The following is a 27972-nucleotide window of genomic DNA, read 5'->3' as shown; positions in this document are numbered from 1 at the left end:
CAGTCTGTTTATGCGAACAAATTCTTCTGGGGTTTTGGCCCATGGTGGAAGTTCAACATCAGACACAACTGTTCCATCATCCATCACTCCCAGACTGTAATTGTTGCTGTTGACAAATATCTCTGGGAGGTAATAAAATTCAGGAATCAGTTCCTGTAGATAAATGAAAAACAATGCTGTGTTGTAAATTCTGGCAGAGGATGCTCTGTGTCATGGTAAAAAATAGACTGGCATTAGGCAAAGAGAATACACCAAATCCTCCCACAGATATTCCCCTCCTTCCCTAGAAGGGAGAAATCCTCACCTCTATGCTTGGAACCTTCAGACATGAGAAATCCTTAGCCTGTTTTTAACAGGACAAGGAGTTAAGCTATAACACACACATCTCAGAACATTGGTTTTGATTGCATATTATGCCCAAAGAAACTTCTAAAACCAAAGTAAGGAACATCATATGGTCCAAACAATATTTTGTGGAAAGTTAAGGACAACCAATGGGGGTTGGCCTCTTCTCCCAGGCAACCAGCAGCAGGACAAGAGGGCACAGACTCAAGCTCTGCCAGGGGAGGGTTAGGTTGGAGATTAGGAAGATTTTCTACAGAGAGAGTGCTCAGCCATTGGAATGTGCTGCCCAGGGAGGTGGTGGATTCCCCATCCTTGGAGGTTTTCAAGGTGAGACTGGATGTGGCACTTAGTGCCATGGTCTAGAAACCACAGTAGGGTTTCTTTTCCAAGCTGGCTGATTCTATGATTCTTCAATGCCCATAAATATTTTTTTTATAAATTCTAAAATACCTGGACTTATATCACATGTTCTCTTAAAAAAACAACCCACAAAGCTGAGTCCAGTCAGTACTTTTCTTTCATGGAAAGGTCATTAACTCAATGATGTGTCCAGTCTCTAAGCTACAGTGAAGAATCATGCGTAACTTCACACACATGAGGAAAAAAGGAAGGAATTTCACAGAGTTACAAGGTCTGCACTCAATTCCTTGCCAGGATCATCACTGCTCCAAACAAGTGTGCTCCATAGGCCTGTGCTGAGCAGGACTGGAACACAGCACCAACACCTCCCTGGCAGCTCTGCAACCTCTGCTTGGGGAAAAAATGTAAGCACATACAGCAGAGGAATTGCCATTTCCAATTCTTCTGAGCAAGACAGAGTAATCGGAATGGCTAAAGAAAAATTTTATTAGGTAGAAAATGATCCATTCGAGGGCAGAAGTGAAGACAACATGCTAAGAAGCAAAATTAAGCTCAAAACCATCAGGATTTTCTCCTGGATAAAGGGAGTGTTTCTTTGCTTTGCAAACAGACATGCAAATTCCTAAATTCTTATGCATTTTATAAAATATGCACTTGGTAATACATAAACATATCTAAGTTCAAGTGAGTAGAACCTTCTTTACATGGCTGCAAAGTCCTGGCATACATAACACTTCGCAGAGAAAGCTGATTAAGACATAAAATACATATTTCTTCCCTAAATATATTTTAAAGGTGGTTTGTGGGGTTTGTTTTTTGTGGAACTTGATGTTGAGACTTAAATACACTCAATAAACCTGGCAAAGTGATGGACTTGGAAAAATTGAGCCACTAAATTAGAGAATTTACTTCCTTTGTAAAGGAAGGATCAATATGTGTAATTGCTTTAGGAAGTGTATTTCATAGCAAATGAGTGGTGTAAAATTGGCCTTCCACAAGTGCAAACTGTATGGCACTTAAGAAGGAGAAAAACCATCAGACTGCCCCAGCAGCTTTGCCTGCAGTGGGTGCAGTATGTAGCTATGCCAGGAGCTCAGCAGATCAGATCTGAAACCCAGTCTTGACATGGGTCAATGGATCAGTGGTCTCCCAGATAGCCCCTCGGGGTCAGCGATGGCATGAGCAGCTTTTCAAACGGCTCAGTGCAATAGGGAGGTCATCAGATTGTGGACAAGGTCAATCCGAAGTAGCCAGGGCAAAGACAGGAAAGATCAAGCAGGAATTAAGCTATTATCACCTCCAGCCTTGTGTGAAACACTGCTTGGCTTTGAATTGTACATCTTTTTGTTTACAGTCGCCTTAATTAACTAGGCAGGGGGAAAAACATGTTTCTGTGCCAAAGGCTTGACAAGGACTTGATAAAAAAAAAAGATTTGAAAGCATTTCATTGGATAAGTGAAAGAAAAGAATGCAGCAAGGGAAAACGTTTGTAAAAAAGAAAGTAATGCTGAAGTTGCTATAGTTTGTATCATCTCAGACAGAAACCAACAAAAAAAAGCTGAGACATTGGGCTATGAATTCCATTGCAACATGCAGCACAAATATGAAATCATACCATGACTCAGAATGCTTAAAACATAAGCTCATTACATATGTTCCTGATGATTTTATTTCTTCCTGAAATACATGTACAGATGTACAGCGACTCATTAGTTTCTTACAAGACCGGAAAACATTTGGCTTTCTAGAGCACATTGTTTTCATTAGATGACACAGAAACAATCTGCTGCCTGGAAGATTCCAAAGTATCAGCACCTTCTACTCCTCTTGGCTATTAGAAACTTTTCATAAAACTTTTTGCTATACCAGAAATGAGTTTTCAGAAAGTTTTTTTCATTGTCACCATAATGATATACAAAAGGAGCTTCTTTATGATGTGGATTTTTCTTCTCTTGACCACGTGCATTTCCCCATGGGAAAAGGGAGAGCAAACAGATACCCACTGGAACTGAGGAGTATTTAGCACTCATTTTCAGTGACTTTGGATGGGTGAAAATGACATTAGCTAAAAGAAAAGCTTTTCCTAAAACCAGCAAACAAACCTGATAACAAAATACTACTTCTTCTTAAGTTTATAAATATTCTTCATGTAACTGCAGTCCTTAAGAGTCCTTCTCCACTCTATTTGTGGAGCTTTCTTTGTTTTAAAGCCTTCACACCACAGGCACAGACTGACCCTAAGGCAGCAGATGTTGACTCATGTGTCTGTGTTAGTGATGGAAATTTCTGGACACATAAAAACATTAGAAAAAATAATGAATGTGCTTTTTGCTTGTTTTCAATGGGGAGAGGGAGGAAGGAGTTCCTAGTGTTTTCACACAAACACCACATGAAGATGCTGGACCAGCCATGAGGGACCAGACTGAAGAATGATTTAATGTCTCACCTGGAAAATGTGACAAGGACTGGACAAACACAGGGCAAATCCAGTCTTTCCATGTAAAGCTTTTTTCATAGAACCATAGAATCAAAGAATTTAGGGATTAGAGATCCTCCAGCCCCAACCCCCTGCCCTGGGCAGGGACACCTCCCACCAGAGCAGGTTGCTCAAGGCTCAGCCAACCTGGCTGTGAACACTGCCAGGGTTGGGGCAGCCACAGCCTCCCTGGGCAACCTGGGACAGGGTCTCACCACCCTCACAGGGAAAACTTCTGCCTAATCTCCAACCTAAATTTCCCTCATTCAGTTTGCACCCATTGCCCCTTGTCCTGTCACTGCAGCTCCTAACACAGAGTCCCTCTCCAGTTTCCTTCCAAAAAAAATTCCTTTTAGGAACACTTTACAAAACCTGAAGGACAGTACATAACAGCACTATGACAGTTTCAAATAGATTTTGAGAACACTCCATGGCCAGCAGAACCCCTGACTTAACACAGGCTGAGTCTACTTCAAGGTTGGCACTGTCAGTCCCCATAAGTTGACTGTATCAAAAGAATTTTTGTCCAGGTTCAACTTTAGTCATTAGCCTAGACATGACACAGAGACAAAGAATTAGAAAGTGGAAAAAACCTTCTGAGTCAGAGACTACTTTAGGAGCTCTCTGTTTAGTACAATCCATGGTTTGAGACAAAGTTTTAGACCTACGATTAGCACTTCTGTTATAATTTAGTTCTTCGTCTTGGTACCCTACTCATAACAAAACTGTGATGTCTTTTTAGCATTCTCCTTCCTCCCAAACTGTCCTCCCCAAGAAGTCCTGAAGAGTCTTAATTCAATATCCCCCAATCTCACTAGTGTTTTCATACACCAGATACTCACTTTATAACACCAGTACACTCGAGGAGACCAAGACAATCTGTACATTATACCAGATATTGCTAGAATTCAAAGAGACTTTACACATGAACCTTGATTTAAAGAAAAATTTTCTAAAATTATGTGATGCTAATGAGTTCTACAATACAGTTAACTTGCCAAAACAATTTTCCTGTACTTAAAATTAAGCTGGTTTATCCTATGAGGAACATAACTTGCCAAACACACCTGCATGAATTCAGATATTCAGTAGCAGTGCACAGCCTTACAACAGCTGCCACTGATGTGTGTCACATTGTGAGATTGACTTTCATGTAGTAGTATGTATTCTATGATGGAACAATCTAGGACAGACTGGAGTGGAACTTACTAGTAAGTAAGAGGAGCTTACTAATGTTTTCTGTAAAACCACAGTCTTCCAGCATCTCCGTTTGAACAAAACTCATCAAATCACCAAAACCAACCCCAAGTCATAAGTACATGAAAGAGAAACACACACAAAGCAGCAGAGGAAAAGGCATGAAGTACAGTATATAACTCTATGCTAGTGACTATAACTTGGTTAAAATTGTCAAAAAAATCAATCACATTAAGCCAATCGAATTTGCCTTTCAGAAGGACACTGCAGCAGTGCATGGCAAAAAAAAAAGTGGTCAGGGGTTGCTTCACGTTTGAGAAAGACCTCTGAGAGTGTCTCAGTCTCCATGACATATAAGCAAAGCAGAGAAATGGAGATGAGATTAGGTTACAATAATGTGGGAGTACCCAAGCTGGAAATCCACAGTCCGAGAACAGTTATCAATAGTTCACTGTCAAACTGGGAGGACATGGTAATGGAGTCTGCCCTGCTCCTAATACCAGTCAATAATCTCATTAATGCCTGGCACAGAAGGTGCAGAAGTAAAATTGCAGATGACACTAAGGCAGGAGCAGAGCTGTTTGCAGGACAGCAAGAGGATTTGAGATGATCTTGAAATGTGTATATATGGTTCAAAAAAACAAAAAAACCCATCAGCAAAGTCCTACACTTGAAAAAGAGAAAATACACGCAAAATTGCAACATGGATAACAATCATGCTGCTGTAAATATAATGAGAAATAAATCAGCAACAGGTTAGCTACCAAACCAGAAGGAGCAGCTGCTCCTGAGCAAGTATGTGCAAATACACTGATTCCTCAAACAGCAACAAACAAAGACAGCCTTAACTTTGCATTCTGAACCTAATCTAAGCCCAAAACTAAACTGCTGTTCTGTTACACTGCCAGCCTGTCCATGTTTGCCTTTCATACAGGATTAACCAAACCAACCAGGATTGTTTGCACTAATGGAAATTAAGAAGCAACTGAGTTAAAGCACTAGACAGGCATGACCACTAAAAGTACTCAGTGGTACTCTCCCAGAATTGAAATGTATTCAATATTCCTCAGTGCAGAGGATTTCACCTAAAAACACATAGTTAATCAGTTAAAGGCAGCAGGCCGGAGCTAATTAGCAAATAACAGTGCCAGAGTGGCAGTAAGATACTAGCAAACTTCCAAAGGATTTTTAGTTCATATGGCTCAAATGGGCAGAACTAGGAAATTAAATTTTATGCAACATATCACCCCTTGAAATCAAAATTTGCAAAGTTCAACCAAAGGTTACACTAGAGCGCAGCGTTAGTTCCCTGCTTTGATCAGCCATCCAAGGCTTTCCCAGGATATTGACACAGATTGGTTGTGACCACACATATGCTTTAGCTTTCTCTGTTGCAGTGATAGCAGCCAACAAGAGCTGCTTCCAAAGCTTGGCCAGGTTAGTCCTCCCTGTAATATCCAGTGCCTCCAACCAGGATTAACAACAATCTTAGGAGAGCAAGCACCAATAATTGCATTCATTCCCTTCATGTGAGAAACAACTTCTCGCAATCACCTTGTGGTTCTAGATGTACTAGAACCCTACACCTCTTTTTTTTGGCACAGCAGATTGTTCCTTGTGTTAGAACTGTATGAGAACTGGAATGAAAACTACAGTTCTCACTCACTGTTCCCTAACAAACTCCACCTAACACATTTCTGAAATAATTTTGCTTTCTGCTCCAAATTCCACAACACTTCCAGTACCTTCCAGTCTAGTATCAATGGAAATTGAGGCCTAACCTCTTATTCCACTCTGTACATCTTTCAATTTAACAGCGAGCTGTAGCTATTCTCCAAATACAGTGGATTCCTTAGACTGAGTTATCTCAGCTCACTCATAAGACAATGCAAAAAACTAAGATCATCATCTGCTTCTTCTCTGTTTGTAAGGTCTGTTCCCTTTTCTCATCAGAACCTGTGATTGCTTTGACATAATCTCCTCTTGATAAATATGTGTTTCATTTTGCTTGTCTCCTAGTTATCTTCCTGGCACTTAAACACGGTCTGATTATCTGGGTAAGTATTTCTCTGTGAGTTGTAGTTCAGTTCACCTCATAATTTCTTGGCTCCTTTTTTTAGAAACTAAATACTTCATTTGTCCACTTCCATTTCTCAAAACAAAAACCCAACAAAAAATATACTCTGAATTTCTGTCTGTCTTGTCAGCTCCCAGGAAATGAGGCCCACAATGACCAGTCAATCTGAACAAACCTAATGTCCTTGTGTTTTCTAAACAGTTCTTTCCCAATGTCATATAGTCATCACATCATTTTGCAAGTGGTATTAATTCCACTAATCACAGATTGCCATTGATTCTATTGGTGAGGACTCACAGAGCCAAGAAAGGCATCACTTTTGCAGCACTATCAGTTGACAATTTTCTCATCCATTAATTTGCAGATCAATCCTTTCTTTAATTGTCTCCTCACTGAGAATGGTTTTGTGTAACTTACATCTCTTGCTAGCTGTATGACATCCCTGCACTAACCTCTGATTTTCTTCACACAACACTTTTCCATCCTTCCTTCCATTAGAACCCCCAACTCTGATATTAATCCTTCTGCTTGGATTTGAGGTTAACAAAGCTTTCCCAGCAGTGCCAGGATCCTTGTATCCTTTGTTCTCCTCCCCACTTCAAAATCTTCCTCAGATCCCAGAATCTATTTGTTTACCTCCTTCCTTCCATCAATAACTACTACCTAAAGCTCTACCCCTGGAATTTCTAGATGTTCCTGCCTTAGCTTCCTGATCCACTTCATTCTAGGTCTCTTTTTATACAACAACTAAGCATCAGATTCATTTCTCTTCTGTTCCCACCTATGTCTTGTTCAGTTGCCAGGCCCAGTGCCCCTGTTAGGATAGGTTCAATATCAGGCCAAATTCTGTTCCATCTCAGTATCCTCAGCATCTGGATTTCTGTAGTCCTTTGTCTACTCAGCATAGAGTCTTTCTGCTTCTAGATCTCCCTCCCAGCTCTTCATCCCATAGCGACTTATTTCTCATCCTAAGACTAGTTTTTGCCCCTTCTGCATCTAAATTAACAGTCCCCTCCTCTTTCTGGCCATAGTAAAACAATGAAATAGGCTCAAACTGCAGAAATTTCCCCAAAGTAAGTTGGGATGCCTAGTGTTAATACTACATAAAGTTCTATGAACTGAAACATTCTTACCTGAGTGGAGCAGAAACATGAACAGAGTACTTAATGAAACTAAGTGGTTAAAAATCTATACCAGTTTCCATTGATTTTACGAAGGCTTAAAACTTGTCCTAAGGAACGAAAAGGCAGTAAAACACACATCTGTAGCACAAAGGCCAATTTTGCCCTATTTTAGTCTCAGGGCTAAAAGTGTTTGCTATAATTTTACAAAAGAATTCACTGAAATATTCTAATAGAAGCAAAGCCACGTGTCATCTCCCATCAGTTCCCACATGACAGGATAGCTCCTGATCTTCCTCCTGCCCCTTCTCATAACTTGTCCTCCTCCAACCACAGCTACACTGAAGGCAGGTGCAACCTAAAATCTGCTAAGGGAGTTTCTTACCTTGATGTCAGAGGTGTCGCGCTGACTGTTGCGCCAAGCTCTGGAAATAGATGAAAAAGTTCTGTCTGCATGATCAAACTTCCCACCTTGCAGATTCAGGAAAAGGGTTGTGAAGGGTTCCTACATAGATATATAAAAAGATTAATTAAAACCAACAATACATTTCTTTAGAAATTACAGGGTTAAAAAAGAGGATTTTTGGGGTCTCGTAGTTAAGGATGTTGATTTTCTGGCAGAGACATGACTAACAGCAAAGGGTTAATTCTATTATCCACAAATGAGAAGTACAAATTGACACTTATTTGTAAAAGAAATGCTTTTTATTCCTATTCACACAACAGAAACATTGAGGTTGAAAAAGACTTCAGAGATCATTGAGTCCAAGCTTTAATCCAGCACTTCTGTGTTCACCACCAAACCCTGTCCCCCAAGTGCCACATATGGACACTTCTTGAACACCTCCATGCATATTTACTCAGAAAAGAAAAGCAAATAAACCTCAGAGAAAATATTCACAGGGTGGAGAAGAAGGTGCCTTCAGTTGTGACACAAATACCCGAGGTATTTTTTAAACTAAGATCTAAGGAAAATCAGACATGCGTTTTATTTTGTTCCAGGTGATCTGCTCATATAAAGCATTCAACACCAACAGCTTTAGGATTGTTATTGTTTCATATATAATTTATGACTTAGAAAAATCTTTGGAAGATTTAAAAGCCTCCTCTTAGTTAAAGAACACTTAAGCACATATTAGTGGATAATTGCTTGAAATTAGCTAAGCACTATAAATTACTTCAGGGGTTTATGTATGCTTGTACATTCTAACAAGCTTTAATTAATGGTGTGCTGCTAATGCTTTCCCAAAGAAATTACTTCCTAGGAGATAAATGGCCTTTCAATTCTATAGCAAAATGCATTGTTTAACCAATACATTATCAATAGGTAGCATCTCAAAAATCACTTCCATATCAGTTGCAGCAGATTTTTAAAACCTAATCACTTGCATCCCAGAATTTCATGAGAAACCAACTCCTACTTTTAGGAGGTGCATATTAAACACATCAATTAAGAACCACAAAGGTTTGGTACTTGGTCCAGTCAGAAAATATGCAAGGAAGGAAAGTCAACCATGATTAAAGAAGGATGAGAATGTCCATTAAAAAACAATTTTTAAAAAGAACAAGCTTTACTGATTTGAAAAGATTCTCCCATAACAATTAAAACTTTCTGCTTGACCTCTGCAATACATTTATCCTACTGACCCCAGTGATTACAATTACCAGAAAATTTCAGTGGTCTCCCATACCACTGAGTTTTACTTTATTTATTCCTTTATATATTTATTTAATGCTTCCATTCTCATTTAAAGAAAAGGCATTTTGAAAAGATATACTTACAATCCTTAATAACCACGTGAGTGCAAAGCTTGCAGTTGAGTAATGTGTGCCATAGTGGAATTTTGGAACCTGCTCATCTTCCCATGATTCATATCTCTCAGCAAAGAAGGCTGCTCTCTTTGGGTTCAGAGCTCCAATAGGCTACAAAACAAACACACTGAGTAAATCAAATGACTATGACCACATCATGCAGCCCTTGCTGGTAACTAGAATTATCAGCATGCACAGAGACTGTGTTTGGTGTTTAGCAAGAGCAGATAAGAGAATCATAGAATCATAGAATCAACCAGGTTGGAAGAGACCTCCAAGATCATCAAGTCCAACCCTACCGTGGTCACTAGCCCATGGCACTAAGTGCCACATCCAGTCTCAGCTTGAAAACCTCCAGGGATGGGGAATCCACCACCTCCCTGGGCAGCACATTCCAATGCCTGAGCACTCTCTCCATAAAAAAATCTCTTCCTAATATCCAACCCAAACCTGCCCTGGCAGAGCTTGAGTCTGTGCCCTCTTGTCCTGCTGCTGGTTGCCTGGGAGAAGAGACCAACCCCCACCTGACTCCAACCTCCTGTCAGGGAGTTGCAGAGGGTGAGAAGGTCTCCCCTGAGCCTCCTCTTCTCCAGGCTGAACACCCCCAGCTCCCTCAGCCTCTCCTCATGCCACTTGTGCTCCAGTCCCTTCACCAGCCTCGTTGCTCTGCTCTAGACCTGCTCCAGCACCTCAATGTCCCTCCTGAGCTGAGGGGCCCAGAACTGAGCACAGGATTCAAGGTGTGGCCTCACCAGTGCCAAGTCCAGGGGCAGAATCACCTCCCTGGTCCTGCTGACCACACTGTTCCTGATCTAGCCCAGGATGCCATTGGCCTTCTTGGCCCCTGAGCACACTGTGGCTCATGTTCAGGAAGCACCTGGACAGATCTCTGCATCTGGAACCAGGATCCTGTGCATGGGCACGTGGCTGGTTGGAAAAATGTCTCTTCTACACTAATATAGGCTTAATTTCTATTTAAAGCTGATGCAAGTCAGTGATTAAAAAGCAACTCAGAGTAAAATGTCTCGGACAGAGAGTTGTCAACTTGTGTGCTGAGGATCTGTGTTCATGTGGAATACACTATTAAGCAAACACTAAGTGACAAGGAGAAACATCTCTGGATATTTTCTGGAGAAAAAAATTCTGACTGAGAGGGTAGAAGAATATTGAGATTAGACCTGGAATTATAATACTGCTGTTCTGGTTTCTATGCTTTGTATTTACCACCCCAGACAAGTTTCACTTTAGTCATAAAATTTTAACCTTTGAAGCAGACAAATGAAAGAGCAGAATTTCTGTGTAAAAACCTTTATAGACGAGAAACAAATAATATATGTATAGCTACAAATGTCTATCACACTTTTCCCAATGCTGCTATTCTTTGTTCAGTGCTCACCTAGAACATAAACACCCAGGGATTTATTTCAAAGTAAGAAATATAATGTTCTGTTATCTATAGCTGTTTATTTCTTCTGCAGACATTTACATACATGATTTGGAGGGGAAAAAAAAAGTCTATGCCACACAAATCACTGAGAAACCCAAAAGTTCCACATGCAAAATGCTGCAAGAGGCCTAAAATAAATTGGGATGCAGATGTAAAATATATGTGCAGTACAATATTTTTACATATGTAGCACCCTCTTTTTCTGTTATTAATAGAAATGATGTTCATTTGTACAGACAATGGATCCACTCGAGTATAACTAAAGAATAAACCTGGAAAAATATTTCCTTCTTTCTGTTCTCCAAGAATAAATACACTTAATACACTACAAGGAAAAACTCCGAAAGAAAAGTCCTTGAACAAAAGTATCAGCACCCTAAGTCTTTAATTCAAGCAACTGTTTCTTTGCAGCTCACGTGAAATTTGGCACAGAAGCTTCAAAGTATTTTCTCTTCTAGGACAGATTAGATCTATGAATGACCTAAGATAGAATCTTAGATTTTTTTACCTCAAGTGCCTTTCAAACTGCAGTAGGAGAAAGAAAACATCTTCAGTTAATTACTATTTTTGCAGTTTACTAATAGGAAATATGACCCTTTAAAAGAGTTGTTCCTGTATAAAAGGATTTTTATCTGATTTAGCAAATTTATTCCAGGGAAGTATGAAACTGACTCCACGAAGTCTCTTTGTTGCAAGAACCATTTTGGACTCTCCATCTGTACTGATTTTCCCTAAAGACTCAGCTATGCTTGAGGGAGAAAAGAAGAAAGAAGGTCATTGGTAGACAAATGATATAAATTAAAAATAGAAACAGTGTATGGTTCGGTAACATTTTATGTATTCTCTTTATCTGCCTCTATTGTTATTACTCTCCAAATGAGTATAGCCCAGATCAATAGTTATAGAATTACATTCCTTGAATATAAAGCTAAACCCAATTAGAATTGATCTCATTCTCTTTTTTTTTTTAAAGAAAAAAAGGTATCAAGCCGAGATCTATATAGGCAGAACCCACAGTATTGATTTCAGCTTTTATTGTTACAGTTGGCTTCTGAAGCTTGCAACAGGACAACTCTCAAGGCACGTCACATTTATTTGCAAGCAAATAAAAAATAGAAAAAAAAAAAGTCCCCAAATGAAAAAAGCTTAGGGGAAAAAAAAAACCCAAACCAAACCAAACAAAAAGAACTGTGGAGCTGTGCACTGACAATGATACACTATCAGCTTACTCAGAGAACTTACAGTGGGAATACACACATTGAATTATACATTACACGAATGCACTGATTTATTGTGGTAATAACATCCACCTCATTAAAAGATTCTGCTTTGCTGCAGTTGGAGAGCTACATATTGTTTACTGCTATAAATTAATGGCAGCACACAGAAGACTGGAGAGCCCTTCTAACAATAGATCTGTAATGACAGTGCTGTATATCACAGCTTCCCCAGCAGCTTCATAATAAAATGGAGACAATGTATTGGCCTAATACATCCTACCAGGCAGGCCCATATTTTTCTGACAACTGCTTCAAAGGATGAGGTGATTCTAGTGTGTTACACTGCACTGCAAACACTTCCCCGAGCCGAAGCTACAGAATAAAGCACAAGGAAGATTCAAACACTCTCTGACTCTTAACATAGCAAAACAAAAAACAATGGAAATGTTGCGATTATTCCACACTTCAAAATGACCAGGGAGTCATGGTCACATACTGTACTTCCTCCCCTGGGGGTAAATGACAAGGGTGAAAGAGTAACTCCAAACTGAGCTGTGAGACCACAAATTTACACTATCCAACATGTTTTCCCTGTGGCTACAGAATTCTAAGGAAGGATAAGCTGAAAAGATTTCGCCTCTTGAAATCCCAGAATCTATTTTATTTGCAGCACCTCTTTTCTAAGAGGAAAATTAGATAGTGCTTCACCCAAAAAGATTCTAAAAATATTTAGAGGGAGAGGGAAAACTGCAAAGCAGAGATAGAAAAAGTCCAATGCGGAAAAACAGTGAATAAAATTATAGGAGTAAGAAAGGAATCACTTATGGCTGCTAATTTTTCAAACTCAATTGAAAAATCAAGGATGCATCTGGTTTTCAAGTCAGTGTTCATTTTAAAAAAAAGAGTCCAAGCTGCAGCAAGAATTGTGATAAGGAAGGTTTTGGTTCCACTTTTTCTAAGACATGATCACTTGGTTTTGACCCAAAGTGGTTATGATATCAACATGTGTTACAAATACAAAGGTTCTTAAAAAGACCTAATTTGATATAAATTTTTCAAGTGCTCCTAAATGTAGGAATACCTCAAAATAAAGAAATCTCATACTTTAACCAAGAACTGAAGGTAGTAAATCTCAGTCTTTGGCCAAAACTTACTTCTGTCTTTGAGATGCAACAAAGAAAAATGCTTTGCTGAAAATAACCGAGAAAACACACTGACTCCTATCATCTACTGCTGTCAAATATGTCCAGACACTATGGTGTCCAGTTCTATCTGATAGTTCTTAATCCTACTCTGTGCCAGACACTGGAACAGTTGCTCATCTTGCCTCTGTTTGCAGAGTGAGCCCTGGTGCACCCAACAAAGAATCTCTCCTGGATTCTGCTGCTCATGGTCAAGAATACATATATTTTGGAACTCTGCTAATGACCTAAAATAAACAGACTGAAGTCTTATATAGAAATAATTACAATATGGCTATTTAGAGTTCCACACTGAACTCCTATCTAATACGTTTTCAGAGCTGAAATAGTGCTACTCCAAAAAACAGACATAGCCTGTTCCTCCCTGTGCTGCCTTGTGTCACTGGATTTTACACAGGTTTCTGTTCATCAAACCAGTATTGCCACTCTTACTGTTTCCCACCCAAAATTATACGGGGAAGAGTTTTTAACTCATTAATCTTCAAAACCCATGAAAGACTAGAATCATAGAATTTTAGGGGGTGGAATGGAGCTTAGAGCTCACCCAGTCCCAACCCCTGCCCTGGGCAGGGACACCTCCCACCAGAGCAGGTTGCTCAAGGCTCAGCCAACCTGGCTGTGAACACTGCCAGGGTTGGGGCAGCCACAGCCTCCCTGGGCAACCTGGGACAGGGTCTCTGGGAAAACAATTATGCAAGGTTAGTCATGTTTTAGCAATATGTTAGTTATAGGATATTCCTGAGGTCACCTAAAACCTTGGAGGAATTTGAACTCAATGGAAAGATCTCCCTACCTTCATATTACTAACAACGGTGTGTAAATCTGCAGCAGATTGCAAAACAATGCACTGCTGCACTGCAAACTTGCAAACTCATTAAGCACAGACTAATTAAGCACAGTAAGGTTGAATAAATTGTTCAGCACAATTAAATGAGCCACACACTATGTAGCTGAGGCATTGCTAGACCTCAATACTACTGGGAAGCCAAGCTGAAGACAGCTGTCCTGTGTTGGACACCTCCAAATGATCAGGTGAAGGGAATCATGATCATGTGCCTGGGAATCACAAGGTGAGAACAAGCTGCTTGTAGGCAGTGAATATCTAACCTAAACCTGCCCTGGCAGAGCTTGAGTCTGTGCCCTCTTGTCCTGCTGCTGGTTGCCTGGGAGAAGAGACCAACCCCCACCTGACTCCAACCTCCTGTCAGGGAGTTGCAGAGGGTGATAAGGTCTCCCCTGAGCCTCCTCTTCTCCAGGCTGAACACCCCCAGCTCCCTCAGCCTCTCCTCATGCCACTTGTGCTCCAGTCCCTTCACCAGCCTCGTTGCTCTTCTCTGGACCTGCTCCAGCCCCTCAATGTCCCTCCTGAGCTGAGGGGCCCAGACCTGAGCACAGGACTCAAGGTGTGGCCTCACCAGCACTGAGTCCAGGGGCAGAATCACCTCCTGGTCCTGCTGACCACACTGTTCTGATCCAGGCCAGGATGCCATTGGCCTTCTTGGCCCCCTGAGCACACTGCTGGCTCATGTTCAGCTCCTGTCTCTCCAAACTCCCCATGATATAATCTCTCAAACGAAAGCACACCCTGCATTGTTATTCACTTAAAAAGCAAATAAAACAAAAAAGAAAAAAACACCTTTCATGGACTCGGAGAAATAGGATTTAGTGAGATGCCACATGAACTTGAGCCATAGCAGGAGATTAAAACATTCTCTTCCCTTCACAGACTATGGTCTCCAACACATCATACCAGACACAGAAAACAGCAGCCGTTCTACCTAACACCAAATCTATACAAGTCAATGAGAACTAAAAACATAATCCTTTTTTTTTTTGTACTAACAGCCTAGGACCTCCAGCTAAAAGCAGACACAAAGTCACATTTTCTGCAGTTTTCTGTCAGGGCACACAAAATATATGTTATTCTGTATCATGTATAAGCACCAAGCCTGACAAAAATGGTAGCAGCAGGCTAGAAAGATGTGCTTGGGAAGGTATAAGGAGTTTTTTACTGTAATCTGTGCTGTTTCACAGAACTATTACAATCAGATTATATCAATCCTGAATATGAGTAGTCAGCTAAGAGCCCATCAATGTGTATCTTGTTTCACACTTGCATTGCTTTGCTCCTACGGTGAATTCATCCATCATCTCATTCCCCATTTCACAAGATCTCCTGATTAGTGAGCCATCATCTTCAATACCATCAACAGATTAGCACTGTCAGAAAGTTTTATCAGTTCCCTTTTCATACCCTTTTTCAGATTTCCACATATGCTGAGCAGTATAAAGTACAGAACAGACTTTTGGAATGCCAGTGACCACTCCATGTGGGAAATTAACCTTGAGTTTCAAGTGACTGGTTGGATATGATATGTAAATTATTTTAATTAATCTTGTTAGACTGTTGACCTCAAGCTTTTGGGAACATACCATCTTCTCCTGGTAATCTTTTTCTACTGACTTCCTGCATTTGACCCCCATTTTCAACTGCTGATATTTGAGTTTTAGAAATATCAGCTGATGTGTCCACCAAAGGAATTCCACATCCTGAGAACCACCTCAAACTCCTCCTTAAACAAAGATTCTAATTATTTTACCATTGTCTCATTTTCTGGGCACTAATTTTACACCTGAATTGTTGCTGACCCCAAGAAGCTTCCTGCTCCTAGGAGTCTGACCAACTCCGTTTCACACAGTTCCAGTTAGGTGAGATAAATCCCATCCCCATTTCCCATAGGAATGTGATTTTCAACTTAGCTACCATCATGCTTGTTCACAAATCTGAGTTACACAGACATGTGCTGCAGCAGCTCATAATCTGCCAGAGTTCAAACGTATGAAGAGAAAAAAGGAGAGACTGTATCAAGAGAGAAACATTCACTTCACATTAGGAAGACAGAAAACACACATTTAAAATGTCTGTGGCCCAAGACATGTGTGTGAAATTACTTTATTTTGATTGCTGGTAGATTTTATGACCAAACACATGCCCCATAGTTTCTTGTGATCATTTATAAGGTCATGAACCTCCCTCAGTTCATTTCCAATTAGAAGATGACATATGTTCAGGGCACCTAAAACTGAAACAAGAGCAGGATGAACAATAACATCAGCTACAAACTTAGAATATAATTTTGAACATCCATGGTTAATTCTAAGTTAGGTTTTTCCTGTTGAGCAGTTTGACATTTCAAGCAATATTTAATCTTGGAAGATTAAACTTATTAGGCTCATTACCAAAATGATTCTTTCTGATCCTGCAAACTTGACTTTTGCTCTAATACTTCAACAAATTAAGAGCTCCTAGAAAATTAAGTTACTTAAGAGAATTAAGTGATCCTAGAAACTGATATGCACATCTGAAGTGCAAACAGGATGTGCTTGGGGTTTCAAAAATTAAGCCTCTGGTGGGAAAAGAGAAAATAAAGAGAAAGTAAGAACAGCAATGATATGTGCTGTCATCCACTTGTCTGTTTTTCAGAGATGCTCTGATACAGAGAGTAACCAACTAAAGACAAGGGAAAACAAGAGACAATTGTAGAAAAGGATAGTTATGAAGCTGTAATAGAGCAGCAGAAATTACCAGAATATTTAAAAGTAGGATTTCAGAAAGTATGTTTTGATAAACAATCTCAGAGATACATTTGGGTGAAGTTGCAGCCTTAGCAGGTCTGTAAGAGTTGTGGAGGAATATACCACAATGGAAATCACATGTTTATTACCAAAAAAGGTCCTGAGATGCTGCATGAAGCCCAAACCAACATATTAGCTCAAAAATCATAGAATCATAGAATTTAAGGGTTGGAATGGAGCTTAGAGCTCACCCAGCCCCAACCCCCTGCCCTGGGCAGGGACACCTCCCACCAGAGCAGGTTGCTCAAGGCTCATCCAACCTGGCTGTGAACACTGCCAGGCTTGGGGCAGCCACAGCCTCCCTGGGCAACCTGGGCCAGTGTCTCACCACCCTTAGAGTTCAAAACCTTTTTCTAATATCTAACCTGAACTTCCCCTCCTTCAGTCTGAACCCATTCCCCCTTGTCCTATTGTTGCAGTTCCTAGCACAGAGTCTCTCTCTTTGCAAGTGAACCAGGAGCAGGCACTAAAACCCAAACTGTGGAGTGTCTCCAAGGACCATGTCTAGGTCGGGCTTGACAAGGCTCAGTTTAAACCCCTCATCTTTGCTCGTGGCTGTGTGCTCTGCCCAAGAGCAGAGCCCGATCCAGGTCCCTGTCCGTGGTGCTGAACCCACCAGGAGGTGTGAGGTTGTCCCCTCGTGGGTCTCTGACCGTGGTGCTGCACACTCAGCCTGGGACAGAGCAACCAGAGCACAGTGCAGAGCAGCCACAGCCCCACAGGGCCCTTTGCAGCTCTCTCTCCTTATTTTGGCAAACGTGCCAGCAGAAATGATAGGACAGATCGACTCAGCTGTCAGGAAAGATAATTGACCAATTTTATCATTCACCCATGACTCTCTGAGTGTTCTTGGCATTTGTGAGTCTCACAGAATCACTTGTCCCAGTTTAGAAATGGGGAAAAAATGACATTATTAGAATTTTTCATGGGATTATAACAGACTACTCAAGACTTTAGTTTGTACTAATTCCAAAACAGATCCTCTGGTCTAAACAACAAAAGGTCATAACAGACCTAAAATTACAGCCCTGCCATGGGATGTGAACAAGAGAAATTCATAACCTTGCAGAGCTTTCTTCAAAGAGGATCTGTACAATTCCCTTCCCACCATCCCTTTGCAGCTTTCTCTTCGTATTCAAAGAGAACAGATCAGGAGAAAGGTCATCATTCTCCCAGCTAGATTTTTCTCTTTTATGGTTTTCTAAATGTCACCAACACATGAAAGGTTCTGCTCACAGTATTCTTCCTGTTTGAATCCATCCCTTCTCCTGTAAGTTTCTCCCAACATGATTATGTTTATGTCTCTCAAGCCCTTTGCACAAACACGTATGGAGGTCACATGTACATCCACAGCAAGGTGATAAACCAGTTCCTGTAATAATTTCCCTCAACTGATCCCTATTTTGCATATCATTTCAGAGAGGAAGGAGAGGAACACTCCTCAAAAAAGCAACTTGTGTTTCACAAAGAAAGCATCAGAACTTGTTAGCTGATCAAGGAGAGGACCTGATAAATACACTTTATACTAAAAAGATCAAAATCCATAACAGAATAAGAAATGCATTATGAAAAATGTGTCTCCTTTTCAGACATCACTGCTCCAAGCTGACTGTAGATGGGGGCTGGACTTGACACCTCTAACACTGTTTCTTGAGATGATCCAAAATTCTAGACAATATAATGGACCTTCTCTTAACTACCATGGATTAAGATACAAAGTTTGAAGCATTTTATTTCCTAAATTGTCCTGTTTTAATCAGGGATTCACATCAACTGCCCTGAAAGGAAAAATATTTTTAGCTTCCTTCCCAGGTTATCCTATCTGGCTTTGAAATGCTTTTTAACCAAGTGGTATCTTTTGTCACAGGTACAGATGACAAATTTATTGCCTGAAATACCAGTGACAAGGCAACCAGGGCAGATGCTGAGCCCAGCAGTGTCAAACCTCAAAGGTTTTAGTGCCTAAATTCCAGATGTAATTGCCTCTCAAAATAGGTCATCCCCACTGCACCCACTATTGTTAGTTCTTACACTGTTCTTCTCATCCTCTTTTAGTGTCCAATTTTAGAACATGCTTTATGCTTAGAAGGACACTGAATCCTGGTGAGTTTGTCAGTTTAAACTCATAGTAAACTGCATTTTGTGTTGGGAGCAGGAGCTGAATAAAAGGTAATTTTCATTCCCTACATGAAAGGTTCAATGAATGTCTGCACAGGTTTTAATGCCTCTCTAGACAAAAAGACTTCTCCTACAAATTCTCAAAAAAATAGATGCATATCAAAACTTTTGTTACTTTCTATCTCTTTGCCAAAAGATATGAAGAGATAACTAATGAAATGTCATGCCCATCCCACTGTTTCTCCTCAGGGGGGTAAATAAGCAGTTGTATGTGCAGTGCACATTCTCCTGGAATGGACATCCTGCAGCAGAATTCAGGCTGAGGAGCTGCACAGCACTCAGCAGTGAAGTGACACCAGAACAACAAAACTAGTCTAATTTGTCATAGTAAAAAAAAAAAATCTATTCTCTTCTGTCGAAGTGTATTTGATATCAGTGGCTCCCACGTGCCAATTAAACTCCTCAGTTCACTGAAGGTGAGAGTTATTTGTTGGCTTTTGTACACTTGACTGGAAAAGAAGTCATTACACCCCAACAGCCACTATAAAACTGATGATGATTTAGCAAATATTGCATGAAAAGGATAAAAATGAGAATAAAAATGTTATTATCTACACATGTAGCTACAGCGAAGACAAAAGAAGATTTAAGAGTGGCATAAATATCCTCTTCTTATAGCACCAGTTTATGATCTTGGAGAAATTTTGTGCCTTATGAAAGCAAAATTATCAACAGCTATTTGCAGACAGCAAGATCTTCCAAGTTTTGAGAGTATAAAATCATGCTTTCACATCTCAGTGTTTTCCATGTGTTTTTACTTCTGTTTCTTTCCTTATCCAAGTTCAGCAACACAACACAATCTATTGCTTCTACCAAACTAGGAAAAAGAAAAAAAATGTGTTTTCAAATAACATCAGTAGTGCAGAAAAACACACAGGTTCTGGTGGGAAACAGTGTCTGTTGTATAAATAAAATATATACAGCTATAAATATAATATGCAATGCTCATTCCAGCCCATAGTCACCTCTTAAGGAATAAACACCCCAGCAAACAGGGTAAGAGCCTGGCAGTGCAGTCCTGGCATTCGTCAGCAGCGTTCTTCAGGCTGACAGTAATATTAACCACAATCCATTCCAGTGGCTTTGGTTTATCATTGGGTGACTGATGTTCAAAACAGAGCCATGAGCAGCTGCTTAAACAAAGTGTTGGTTTAACCTATACACTGCAGCTCTTTAAATCTGCACGATCTGTGCACTTCCAGCTAATACATTAACAGAACTGTTTCAGTCCTGTTTGGCACTTTGTAATACCTGACCTTAACTTGCAATTTATAAATAATAAAAACAAGTTAAGTCTTCATTTTCTCAGATACCAAAAAAAGTAAAAGTATTGAGCTGACATCCTTTTGGCCATACCAAACCCTTTCCTTTTCTTTACTCAGTAGGAGCACTGAATTTTCATGAGTTTCTGGACATGCATAAGAAATCAAGTAAAGAACTGTTAAAACCATGCCAAAATTTCAGTGAAATATCTTTAAATATTATTAAAACCTTTATCCCTGTAGGGATATCCCGTGTAGGAATTAAACACTGCTACTGGTTGTGCATCAAACATTATGATGGTTGAATAAGAGTTAACTCTCTTCCCAGTGGCTAGTGTGGGGCTGTGTTTGGGGTTTGTGCTGAGCTCAGGGTTGATAATGCAGAGATGTGTTTGTTGTTGCTGAGCAGAGCTCACACAGAGCCAAGGCCTTTGCTGCTATCCACACTGCCACACTGGTGAGGGAGTTGGGGGTGCATGGGAGATTGGGAGGAGACACAGCTGGGACAGGTGACCCCAACTGACCAAAGGGATATTCCACACCATATGACATCATGCTCAGGATATAAGGTGGGAGGAAGAAGGAGGAAGGGAGAACATCTGGAGTGATGGTGTTTGTCTTCCCAGCTAACCATTGTGTGTGATGTGTCCCTGCTCTCCTGGAGGTGCATGGGAAGCATTGAATTAATTCCTTGTTTTGCTTTGCTTGTGTGTGCAGCTTTTGCTTTCTCTATTAAACTGTCTTTATCTCAACCCATGAGCTTTTCTAGTTTTTACCCTTCCCATTCTCTCCCCACCCCATTGCTGGGGCAGTGTATGAGCAGCTCTGTGGTTCTTGGCTGCTGCTGGGGTTAAACCATGACAAGTTACTAAATGCAGTAGAAAATATTTTCAAGACTGCAAGCTACTGTGATAAATACATAAAGGTACATCTGCTGACAAATACCTTTGACAAATCCCTGAAGTTGCTAGGAAGTGTAAGGTCCAACTCATCTGACTCATAGTTGGTGATCACCCAGGGGAACACAGGGTACTGATTCAAATCATTGTAAGTTCGACCTGAAAAGCAACAACAAAACTCACTGTGAGTAAGGAGTTTTATTTAACTCAAACACCAATCTCCAAAGATACAACAATCTAAGTTTATGAGCTCTTCAAAAGAACTGCAGTTTATTTCAGGCTTTCTATCATTTCAATGTTCTGCTTTGCTTTATTGCAAAGGATAATGAAGTTCACAAATTGCTAGTATTTAACTTAAAACATTGGAGCTCATTTCACTTCAATTGCAAACTCTTGCACACAGGATGAGTCAGAGTTAAACCAGAGGGGTTTGTGTTACCTGCTATAGTGTTCAGGAACATCAGGTATTCAAAGTTGGAGATTTCTCGGTGTTGCCATCGCTGGGTCATGTTGGAAGCTTTGAAAATCTGTCGTGGACTAGCCAAAGAAATACGTCTGAAATGGGGAAAAAAAACTAATGAGAAAACCTGCTGAGTTTTCCTTTCTCCTTATCTGAATTTTAGTGGCAGTTGTACATAACCTTTTTACTAGTTCTATGCTAGATTTCTCTGGAGATCAAACTGCTGTTTTGGATACTTGCAGCTCATTTTTAAAGCTTTTTAATCTAATAAGAAGAAAAGCCTTAAAACATCTGACAGCTGAATATGTCAAGACTGGAAAGATTTCAAACAAAAACCTTTACAGCTGTGCAAATTCAGCTGCTCCATGGTGGACTGATATATTACAGGGAAAAGTTACTCAAGACTTGGAGAGATGGAAAACCATTAAACAAGAAAATCACACTACTTTTAGAATTTCACCTAAAAGTAAATGAATCTTTTCAGAGAGATTTTTAAATCCCTTAAGAAAAAAGGAAAACAATGATAAGATGATATAACTTCATTATCAAGTTCATCCTCTTGAGATTTAAATTCTGGGCAGTGTTGGGGAATTAGTCATAAATAACTCAACTTTTAGAATTTGGTTCCAGATTTCCTAATGTTTGTGAAAGAAGACTGTGGAGTCATTCCTTGGGGTGATAAATCAAGCAGAGAAGAGCTTTTCATGAAATTCCCAAGACTCTTTTGTTCAAAACAAAAACATCTGTAAATACCAAACCCACATCATTTAGAGGGGAAAAAATCTAGACATAGTTTTAGTTATCAAATCTTTACAGGTATTGGTAAACAAATCACGAAAACAGTTACTGTAATTGAATTTTTTTTAATAAAGTGCATTATGTTGTAAACAAAGTTCACTATAAATGGATGTGAAATTTTCAACAAATGTGTCTATATTTTAACGTATCAGTCTTACAATTAGCCTTAAATTTTAGTGAGCTAGCAAGCATAAAGAAACCTACATTCTTTAGTAGGTACATGATTATCACTGCCAAAAAGAAGCTTTCTTCCCTAGAACAGACAGAAATCAAACCAAAAAAACCCCATCTCAAATCCAGAAGTTTTTCCTATATAAACACATTGCAGTTAGCAGGGAGAAGGGACAGGCTGAGGACGTGTCAGCCAACAGGAGTCAATGCTTCAAACCATGTGGGCTAGTTTGATGGAAAAATTCACTTCTAGAACTGACAGATAAAATTAACTCAAATTGTAAAATACCTGGTTTGGGGTAGTCCAAAGATTGTGCCAATACCAACTCGAGGTAGACAGTTAACCACTTTCTTTACTGTTGCTTGGTCAGGGAAGTTGAACATGACAGCCACTGTGAACACAGGAGGTGAAATGAAGAGTTGAAGAGCAGAATTGTTGAGAACATGATTTTACACCTTTTATTTTCAGCTTTCTTGCACAATTTAACCTTAAGCTTAGGTGCTAAAGCAGGAAGAGATTAGACATGTTTCCTTCTAGGTTACTATAAATGTATTTTTTGATAATTTTCAGACTCCTTTTGTTTGCCACTAACAGGAATTTCAACAGAAGTTGTCACTGGTCTATATTTATTCTCCTTTCTGAAGAGAAGTTACACCTATATGCACAGATTGACTGTCTAGAACTGGGGAAAAAAAAGTATAGATATGAATTGGTTCACACATTTACTAATTTACTCTCTAGCTATTTTCTAGACATTATCCTCAAAATATTAGCTCCATATTTTGCTTGAAACATTTGAATGACATGAAACAGCAACCTAAAGATCTAAATAATCCAGTTCTGATATCACAGTGGACATTGATGACTTCACAGGGCACAACTACAGCCTCCAGAGTAGGAAAATCTTTATGCATATGATGAATATTCTGCTGGATAATATGCACTTCAGATATGCACAACAAAGCTCTACAAGATACTTACCAACCATGTTCATGCTCAGACATCATTTTAAGCTCTGATAAATACTAACTGCATAAAACATGTTCCCTGTGAAACAGTTACTGATTTCAGGACAACCAAACCAATGCTTTACATTTGAAAAGGGTTATCTTATGACCTACTTTAGTTGGTGCCTTTGTATAAAAGTACCTGAAGAATCTTAGTCTAAACTGCAAAGACATCCTATAACCTGCTTTCAAATAAAATGTAGGGGGAGAAAATGGCAGAAGAAAGTTCTCCAAGTCTCCATGCACAGTATTTTGAGTGACTTGTCACAGTGTATATGTGTGTCTGAAAAAGGAACTGAAGGATGGGGAGAATGAAAAAATGGTTCATAAACAAGGTAAACCCATATTTACTTCCAAGAGTTGCACTAGGGTCTAACTGAACAAAATGATTAGTAGAAATTCAGCAGAAGGTAGGTCAGTCACTGGTCCAATCCAGCAGTGAAGTTCTCTCATGATGTTGCTCCTGGTATGAGCAACTAACAACTATTAAGCCTCCAAAGGGACACAGAAAATCCTTCAACCATGACAGGTCAGAGGGAGGAATGCCTTAAGCAGGAGTTTCCAGAGAATGCCATGTGGATCTAAATGAAATTGAGGCACTGTTTTCATACCTAGTCATAATTCCTCATTGAAAAAAACTGAAAGCAGAAACGCAATTACTAAAATACACTAACTTAAATACTGAGACATTTAATCCAAGCCAAAACAGGCATGACTAAGCAATCCAAACAGAATGTACATGTCCCCAAATCCACACGTGTCATTCCTTAAACTCACTGTACCTCTGTTGGCCATGAATATCTCCAGAGCTGTGTTTTGCAACAGGTAACGTCGAGAGAAGATAGATCGGATTTCTGAGAAGAGCCATTTCCCATGGAGTCCTTCTGTGTATGCCAGAATCTAGGAGAAGGAGACAGGGAGAATCCTTTAAAAATGTTGTCTGTAGAGGTGATACCTCATAAAAGAGAAATCCTTTGGCTCACCAACATGGATTCTACCAACCACATGCAAAACCTGTCACAAAATCAAACGATGCTCAAACATCAAATCATTCTATGAACCTATAATGGACATTTTGTACTCCTAAATTCATAGAATAGAATCACAGAATCAACCTGGTTGGAAGAGACCTCAAAGATCATCGAGTCCAACCCTAGCATTGTTACTAGACCATGGCACAACTACTCATGTCAAATATTATTCAAATTCACATGTATTTTTTTCCTTTAAATACAACAGCCTATTTTCCATAATAGTTTGAGTTTCAGAAATATTTGGCCCTTTAGCAAAGCATAAAAACATACTGTGAAATGCATTATTAGTGGCATTAGATGCATCTGCACTCACTTGAGCACTGCAATAAAAGGCCAGTTACAAATAAGCAGGAAAAAAATGTCTTTAAAGGAGGAAAAAAAATAAATGTTCCTTAGGTTTATCGTTAAGGCAACACTCATTAATTCTGGAACGAGAAAGGTTGTCTGTATAAGAGGTTAAGTATCATTTTGTCAGCTAAGGTTAAACACAAACCTGCAAATGAACTCAGCATAATCTCTCTATGGAGTAAGCGGTTGTCAAAGTAACTTGTTACAATTCCTGTCATCCCATCTGACAGACACAGATGCTTAGTCTGCCCTCACAATTCAAACTAATCCCATTTTCAGTCCTCAGCCACTTTGTTTCTTTGTTGCTTCACTTTTTCCTTTTCATTTCCAAGCTTAATTATGTAAGTGTTAAGGGCCAGAGAGAGACTGGACACTCTTCTCCTTCAGATTAAGAAACCATAAGCGAAGGAAAATCTGAGATTTGTCCATTTTAGCCAACAAAAAAAAAAAAAAAAGCACTTCACAGAAACCCATCAGAGAAAAGGAGATTCAGATTACAATCCTTGTTAACATCACTCTTACCACAGTTTCACCTCAGTGATAGATAGTGCATCAAAAAGGAAAAGTGAAAATCAAGCCCTTAACATAACAAAAACTGTTAATGAAACCAATCATTTCTTCACAGGTTTAGAACAAAGAATTTTGCCTCACGTGCAGCAGATAGTCCCCAATAAACCCTGCACTTCTGCAGCACAGAGAGCAGATGCACCAGTACAAAAACACTCCACAAAGCAGCATAAATACTGCACCACCTCTGGGCATTAAAAGCAAAGAGACTGGCAAACCCAAGGCAGAGAGCACAGAGATCAGACATACAAAGCAAATCATCACCCACAACTTCTCTTTTATTCAGCCCCTCATCTTCACCTCCATACAAGTGACACATCAACTTCTCTCCCAGCACACACAGAGAGGGAAGGGAAAAACCAAATCATTATTCCAGTACAAAATCCTAGAGATGTGATAAAAGTACCAGCGATTGTCTAGGGTTGCTAAACATTTCTGGAACTGAGGAACTAAGAGACTTGGGCCACTTTCATAGCACATCCATAACTCCTGCACACTAATTGGCAGGTTTGTGTAATTCTGTGGTGCTGCTCAGAACCACAGCAGTGGCTTTTGTCACATGCATATAAATATCCTCTAAGCACACAACATCAAAAGAGGTACCAAAGGAGACAAAGTTGCAGTGTTTGTGTACGAAAATCTCTGGGCACTTTCCCTGGCATTCATCTTGAAATTGGAACTTGTAATTGTGGTGACATACTCACTTTTCTGGTATCATAAGCCATTTTTAGAGTGCTCTTTTCATACTTAAAAGTACGATCTCTGCTGATTTATCAGCTATACAGATGTATAGTGGGGAGCTGTCCCTGCCCAGGGCAGGGGGTTGGGACTAGATGACCTGTCAGGTCCATTCCAACCCTTAAATCCTATGATTTCAGTGACTGTTTTTTTGAGACAGTGATGGGATAAGTTCTGGTTTTCCCTAGCAATTAAAACACAACAACTGCTTGTCATTATCAGTCTGCAGGGCCAATTCAAACACTTACCACAGGGATACTGTGAGCAAAATCACCAAGTTAAACAATTACTACTTTGCCCCTGAGAAGTGAACATTTTAGGGAGGGCAGGAACTCTGCACATGGCCCAGAGGTTGCTGCATGCAGCATCCTGACAATGGGAAGGGAGAGCACTGGCTTGGAACCAGCAGAGGTGGTTTGCACTGTGCACCTTGCACAGCCACAATGAAGTTACTGAGTCCACTCTAACAGGATTTCCAGCAGAAACTGGGACTGCACTGCAGAAATAACTACCAGCCACTGCCATAAGATAATGAGACCCACTCATAAGCACAAGGGATGAGGAAAGTGAGGCAGCTGAGGCTGAGCTGAGCAAGGCCTTGGTTTCGGCGTGGAGCAGTGCCTGCCTGGTCTGCAGCTTCACTTCAAAGTCTCTGGAGTTCAATTAAAACTGGATTAGGTGGAAGCAGCTCTTCTTTGGGACACTGTTCTCGGGACTCCACTGACAGCACCCTAGACAGAGGTCTAGCCAATGAACCAGTTGCCATGGAAACTGCAGCATTCCCCCTACTCATCACTGCACCTAGAGCAGATGAAAGGTGCAGAAGACAAACACATTTCTTTCATGTGTGTTACTAAGTATTCTTCATGAAAATCCCCCCACAAGCTTTTATTCCCTGACAAATACATGATTTTAGCAATAGAACCTCCTGGCTGTAGAAACTGATTTGTTCTTCAGGTTAAATTCAGCATTTTCTTCTGGCAAAGGGGGTTTTAAAATCACTTACAATTTCTGATATCAGAACTGCAACTTTAGGAAACTATTTCTGAACTGGCCTGTTTACAACATACGACACAGAATTCTACTTCAGGATTTAAGACAAACTATCTACTATTGCTGAGTTGAAAAACAACTCATTTCTGCCTTTTGTCACCACCAGGTTTGGAACAACTTGTGGAGCAGAGACTAATGAGGGTGTACAACCGAATTTAATCTGCACAAATAGCACTGCCTTCCCCACATGGAAAAGCAGCCAGAGAATTTCAGTCGATTCAACACATCAGGCTGAAGTTTAACCTCCTGCACATTTCATTTCTATTCAGAAGAGACTGCACCTTACAGGACAAAAGGCAATTTGTACAGTTTACCATTACATTTAAAAACACATCAGCAAGTTATGCAATTGTAAAGTTTTAGGGTTCAAAAAATCTCATCTGTGATTCTGTGATTAGCCTGGCAAGACCAGACGAACAGACATCATGATAACACTACTGAAAATACAGAACTATTTTCACCTTTGCATGAAGTGTCTTCTTTCTTTCAAGGGTTAGAAATTATTATAGAATCATAGAATTAACCAGGTTGGAAAAGACCTCCAAGATCATCAAGTCCACCCC

General features: G+C 39.9%; 1 protein-coding gene across 1 annotated transcript; it reads right to left on the bottom strand.

Moving 5' to 3' along the window:
* Nucleotides 1-24569, bottom strand: LOC103798733 (lipopolysaccharide-responsive and beige-like anchor protein; the record flags this gene model as incomplete). Its single annotated transcript, XM_009071014.1, has 7 exons — nucleotides 1-153; nucleotides 7962-8081; nucleotides 9359-9499; nucleotides 21279-21391; nucleotides 21672-21787; nucleotides 22951-23053; nucleotides 24452-24569. Coding segments are annotated over 7 exons (864 nt in total), but the record flags the coding sequence as incomplete, so codon positions are not given.
* Between the last annotated feature and the right edge of the window lie 3403 nt (nucleotides 24570-27972).

Source organism: Acanthisitta chloris, unplaced genomic scaffold (genome assembly GCF_000695815.1).
Source record: "Acanthisitta chloris isolate BGI_N310 unplaced genomic scaffold, ASM69581v1 scaffold11563, whole genome shotgun sequence".
Lineage (NCBI taxonomy): Eukaryota > Metazoa > Chordata > Aves > Passeriformes > Acanthisittidae > Acanthisitta > Acanthisitta chloris.
Note: the sequence above shows the minus strand (reverse complement) of the source record. Positions and strands in the feature narration are given on the sequence as shown.